Genomic DNA, 6,033 nt, shown 5'->3' on the forward strand with positions numbered 1-6,033 from the left:
AAACTCTGGGTTGGCTGACTCTTTGTGATAGATTGATGGCACGAACTTTTGAGATCTTCTGAAAAATTCTTCCCCCGTTGGGCGTGTGGCCATCTTGGAGTCCTTCATGACATCCTATCTTTGAGGAACCTTGGGGGTTTCTTGGGTTTTTCTTTTGGTGCGACTGAGCTCAAAGAGCGCCTACGTATCCTGTCGCTGCAGGAATTAGGTCGAATGTAGTTCGGAATAAAACTAAATGAGTTTTTGGTTTTTACTAATAATGTGATCGGGTCCCAAATGGACCGCCTACGTATCCCACGGTGGGGAAGTCAGGTCATTGCGTAGTTCATATTACAAAAGTTGTTTTGTTATCCCTAGCTTCTATGAAATGTTTACAAGCAAAAGGAAATAGCTAATACAAGCAAATAAAATAAAGATTACAAGCAAAAGTACTGTTACATACTGAACAACTTGTCTTCATGCATAGTAGCGCTTGATTGCATATGAATTGATTGCCTTTGGCCACTTTTGTCCGTCCATTTCTGCCAGTACTACCGCTCCTCCGGAGAGTACTTTGCGGACCACATTAGGACCTTGCCAGTTGGGAGCGAATTTCCCTATGTATTCATCTTGGTGCGAGAAAATTCTTTTGAGCACCAACTGCCTAATTTGGAAAAGTTGAGTGCTGACTCGTTTGTTAGAGGCTCTTTCCATCCTTTATCAGTATAGTTGACTGTGGCATACGACAATCATCCTTTTCTAATCAATTAAAGACAATTGCTCATATCGAGCCCGGACCCATTAAGCATTGTCTAATTCTGCTTCTTGGATGATCCTTAAGAAAGGTATCTCGACCTCGGCAGGTATAACCGCTTTAGTACAATAAACCAGTAGGTAGAGAGTTGCTCCTGTTGAAGTTCTGGCCGTAGTACAGTATCCCAGTAAAGAATAAGGCAATTTCTCGCGCCAACCTTTGTAATTGTCTGTCATTTTCCTCAATATCCTCTTGATATTCTTGTTGGCTGCTTCTACGGCTCCGTTTATTTGTGGCCGATAGGATGTTGAGTTCTGGTGAGTGATCTTAAATTGCTCACATATATCCTTCATCATATGGCTATTCAGATTGGCCCCATTGTCAGTTATGATGGACTCGGGTTTTCCAAATCGGCATAAGATATTGTTTCGCACGAAATCGACTACCACTTTCTTTGTCACTATCTTGTGTGATGTTTCTTCCACCCATTTGGTGAAGTAGTCGACGGTGACTAAAATGAATCGATGCCCGTTTGAGGCTGTGGGGTCTATGGGTCCAATGACATCCATGCCCCAGGCGACGAAAGGCCATGGTGAGCACATAACATTAAGCTCATTTGGTGGAACCTTGATTAGATCACTGTGGATTTGGCATTGATTGAGCCTTTGCACATATTTGCAGCAATTACTGTCACGACCTAAATCGATTGGACATGACTAGTGCCCGAGCTGGACACTCGTATACGAACCTGCTAGATATAATCAGACTGACAATATGGAAATCTTTAAAGCATGCGGTAGACTCATACTGCCATATATCAGAATAAACCTGTCTCCTCAGGAGTCACAATTAACCAAACATAACAAAATATGCAAGCCGATAAAGCTGCCACTATACACAGGAATATCCAGAACGAACTACATCTCTATAGCGGACCAAACCGTATATACATAACCCACACATGTCTACAGACCTCTAATAGTATAACAAAGTCTATGTCAAAAGGATTTGTACCAAAATGACTCAAGCTCCGGAACAATGGAGCTCTCCAAGCAGCTGAGCCGAAGTCCTAAGCTGGAGGATCACCAATCTGAGTATATGTACCTGCGAGCATGAAACGCAACCCCCGAAGAAAGATGGTCAGTACGGAAAATGTACTGAGTATGTAAAGCATGAAGTACAATGAAGAAGATCATGACAGAGTATAAGATGACAGGAGACAAGTATGATAATCAAGGATACCAATGCATCTGTGCCTTATGAGATGAGTCATGCATATATATATATATATATATATATATATATATATATATATATATATGTATATATATAATATATATACCGTACCCGGCCCATTATGGGACTCGGTGAAATATAATATGTACCCGGTCCTCTAGTGAGGGACTCGGTGAAATATAATACGTACTCGGCCCTCGAGTGAGGGACTCGGTAAAATATAATATACGTACCCAACCCTCTAGTAAAGGACTCGGTGAAATATAATATACGTACCTGGCCCTCTAGTGAGGGACTCGGTGAATAATGCAATTAAACTGTGCACGAATATGTACCCGACCCTCTAATGAGGGACTCGGTGAAGTGAGGCAATAACAATGTGCACGAATAGAATATTAGGAGCAATCATGTACAAACTGAATCATCATTTAGAATTCAAGAGAATAAACAGAATGAATCAACACTTGAGAATTAAAGACAACTGTCATGTCAAGCACTACTGAGAACTAGAGTTCATTGGCGTCATGTATGTTCGTCGTTCGCTCATTTTATGTAATTCATGCCAAAAAGAAAAAAGGGATAACTTTACATACCTTGAAGCTTATCTATTCGCTCAACTTCTACTTCTCGAATTCGCAAATCTACAATCAAGGGAATTCATACTATCGTTAGGCTCGTCATCAAGTGCTTACCTTAAGCTTTTAAGTTAACTATTCCTAGACTCTGCCAAAATTTTGGTAGCACCTCTCCTGTTTATATCCCTAGCCCGAAATCACAGTTACCAATAACCAACAACAACAACAACAAAAACAACAACAACAACATCATCACTAACATTAACATACTCCATAAGACATCTCATAAAACATTTATCCGATTTTTCAACCAACTACTCCGTTATACGGCTATTTAACCGCTTTATTCCCATAAGTAAACCCAAAACAAGATCAATAGGGAGAGATTCATTTCAATAGGGAGAGATTGATACCTTATTCTTACTAGGACAGTAATATCTTCAGTGTTCGCCTATAATCCAAACTGAATCCGCCGCAAAACAAGACTACAATCACAAATACTTGCTACCCGGACCTAAACTACTACTCCGCTACCTGAAAATTGCTCACTTTTTGATAACCTGACACCCTATTCTGATTTTTGGGTTTTTCTTGGCAAAATCTGGTGAAAAAGGGGGCTATTACCCTTTATATAGCGGGTTAAAGTCGGTGAAAACCGACTTTAATACTTACCCTTCGCGTTCGCGGCCTTGGGTCGCGTTCGCGAAGGGTTAATCCCTGTTATTCTTCGCGTTCGTGACCCTTTGGTTGCGTTCGCGCAGGATAATTTTTCTGCTCAGATAGTCTGTCTTAAAATGCTCATAACTTTTGATCCCACTATTGTGTGAGGGCTCACAACCTATGGTTGGAAAGATATTTTAATTATCTACAACTTTCATTTTTTGTATGTTTCCAAATTCCAAACTTATGATAGCGCTTTATCCTCTTTAAGTAAGATCATCCGAAAACGTATCTTTACATCATCCTTTTGGAGGACTTATGCCCATATTTGGCTCAACGGTTCTTCTTAACACTTGCTCAACTTCCCATGTACTACTCATATAAATTTTCGTATATCCTTTATAAAACCCCGACATGTGGGCCCCACCTTGACTTACGATTACGAGGGCTATTCATCAAGTAATGTATTAGCTGATTACACCATACGGTCTCCAAATGGCATATATATGTTATTATTGTACTCATAAAATATAATGCTCATCCCTAATCCTTGTATAACTTTATTCTCCCTTTCTCATAGTAAGCTATCTATAGTCTTGGTAACGCGAAATTTTCCGGGGTGTAACATTCTCTCCCCTTTAGAAGCATTCATCCTCGAATGTTTATAGTAGGTCTCATGATATAAATTTTTTTGGCAGAATCTCCTCTATAACTATACCTACCAACCTACATTTAGCAAACCCACCGATGCCTCACAGAGTCGCAATATATCATATAGTCTATTTACCCATCAATATAGTCAAGTAAGGAATTGAATTACCTGCAGGCATAGGAAACAAGTGAGGGTACTTGTTCTTTATTTCTTCTTCAGCTTCCCAAGTCACTCTTCCCTATTGTTATTTCGCCACAACACGTTGACGGAAGCTATATCCTTAGTGCGTAACCTTCTAACCTGGCGATCAAGGATAGCTATGAGGCTCTCCTCATTAGACAACTTCTCCATTACCTGAACATCATCTACATGATATACTCTAGAAGGGTCACCAATACATTTACGAAGCATTGATACGTAAAACACTGGATGCACCGCTTCCAACTCAGATAGTAGGTCCAACTCATAGGCAACCTTGCCTACCTTACGAATAATTTGATAAGACCCAATGTACCTCGGGCTGAGTTTCCCCTTCTTGCCGAATATCGTCACACCCTTCATGGGCGATACCTTCAGGAATACCCAGTCACCAACCTGAAACTCTAAGTCTCGGCGTTGATTGTTTGCATATGACTTCGGTCGACTCTGGGCTGCCAATAATCTCTCTTGAATAAGCTTCACCTAATCAATAGCTTGCTGAATCATGTCTGGGCCTATCAACTTAGCCTCTCCCACATCGAACCAACCGATAGGTGACCTGCACTTCCTCTCATATAAGACCTCGTACGGTGCCATCCGAATACTATAATGGTAGCTATTATTATAGGAAAACTCAATAAGTGGAAAATGATCATCCCAGCTACCTATGAAGTCAATAATACAGGCTCGCAACATATCTTCTAGCATATGAATAGTACGTTTATCCTGTCCATCAGTCTGAGGGTGAAATGCTGTGCTAAGACTCACTTGTATCCCCAATCCCTTCTGGATCAATCTCCAGAAGATAGTTGTAAACTGACTCCTCTGTCTGAAATAATGGTTGTGGGGACCCCATGAATTCTCACTATCTCCCTGATGTATAACCTCGCATAGACTTCCGCGGAATAAGTAGTCCTTACCGGAAAAAAATGGGCTGATTTCGTCAACTTATCTACAATAACCCATATATAGTCATACTTCCGCTGAGTGCGAGGTAAACCTGTAATGAAGTCCATATTAATCACTTCCCATTTCCAAGTTAGGATCTCTATCTCCTGCAATAATCCATCAGGCTTCTGATGCTCGACCTTAACCTGTTGACAATTTGGGCACAGAGCAACAAACTCCGCTATGACCCTTTTCATGCCATCCCACCAATATAAGCATTTGAGGTCATGATACATCTTGGTTGACCCTGGACGAACAGAATAACGGGCATAATGTGCCTCTCCCATAACCTGTCATCGTAGCTCGGCAACATCAGGTACGCACAATCTACCTCTATACTGTAGCACTCCATCAGGTGTAACCTCGAATGAGGCCTTCTCCTTTTGAAGAGTTGTGTCTCTATATTGTGCCAGAACAGGGTCCTCGTACTGATGTCTCTTTACTTCTTCTATGATATAGGACTCAACAACGTCTCAAATAGAAACTCGACTATCCTCAGAATTAGCTAAACGGACTCCAAGGCTAGCTAGCTGGTAAATCTCACGAACTATCTCCTTCCTTTCTGGCCGCACATCCGTCAAGCTACCCATAATTTTACGGCTAAGACCATCTGCTACTACATTGTCTTTCCCTGGATGGTATAGGATGTCAACATCTTACTCCTTTAGTAGCTCTAGCCACCGTCTCTTTCGTAAATTCAGCTCCTTCTGCTTAAAGATATGTTGAAGACTCTTATGATCCGTATATATATTGATACGCTCAAATTACACCTATTAATGGTATAACACAGACGTCGTCAAATATAGTAACCCAATAAGGTTGGGGTCGAATCCCACAGAGAACAATATGTAGGCAATTTAAGCAGATTAGGAATTATCACTAACAATAGCTAGACCGAACGCATCAATGGTGGTTTTTGATAAAATACGGAAATATAAATTCTAATCTAGAAAGCAAGTAACTTGATCAGTGGCCACAAGAATGGAATAAAGGAAACTACTTCTCAAGTAACGATCCAATATATTTCACGA

General features: G+C 40.7%; 1 protein-coding gene across 1 annotated transcript; it reads right to left on the reverse strand.

Annotated features, from left to right (window-relative positions):
* Window positions 1-780: 780 nt before the first annotated feature.
* LOC132611680 (uncharacterized) lies at window positions 781-4,910 on the reverse strand. Its single transcript, XM_060326074.1, has 4 exons — window positions 4,823-4,910; window positions 4,157-4,221; window positions 1,482-1,561; window positions 781-1,396 (listed from the first exon to the last, which is right to left on the reverse strand). The coding sequence occupies exons 1-4, from the start codon at window positions 4,908-4,910 to the stop codon at window positions 781-783; spliced, it is 849 nt and encodes a 282-aa protein (XP_060182057.1).
* Window positions 4,911-6,033: the final 1,123 nt, after the last annotated feature.

This window comes from Lycium barbarum, chromosome 1 (genome assembly GCF_019175385.1).
Source record: "Lycium barbarum isolate Lr01 chromosome 1, ASM1917538v2, whole genome shotgun sequence".
Classification (NCBI taxonomy): Eukaryota; Viridiplantae; Streptophyta; class Magnoliopsida; order Solanales; family Solanaceae; genus Lycium; species Lycium barbarum.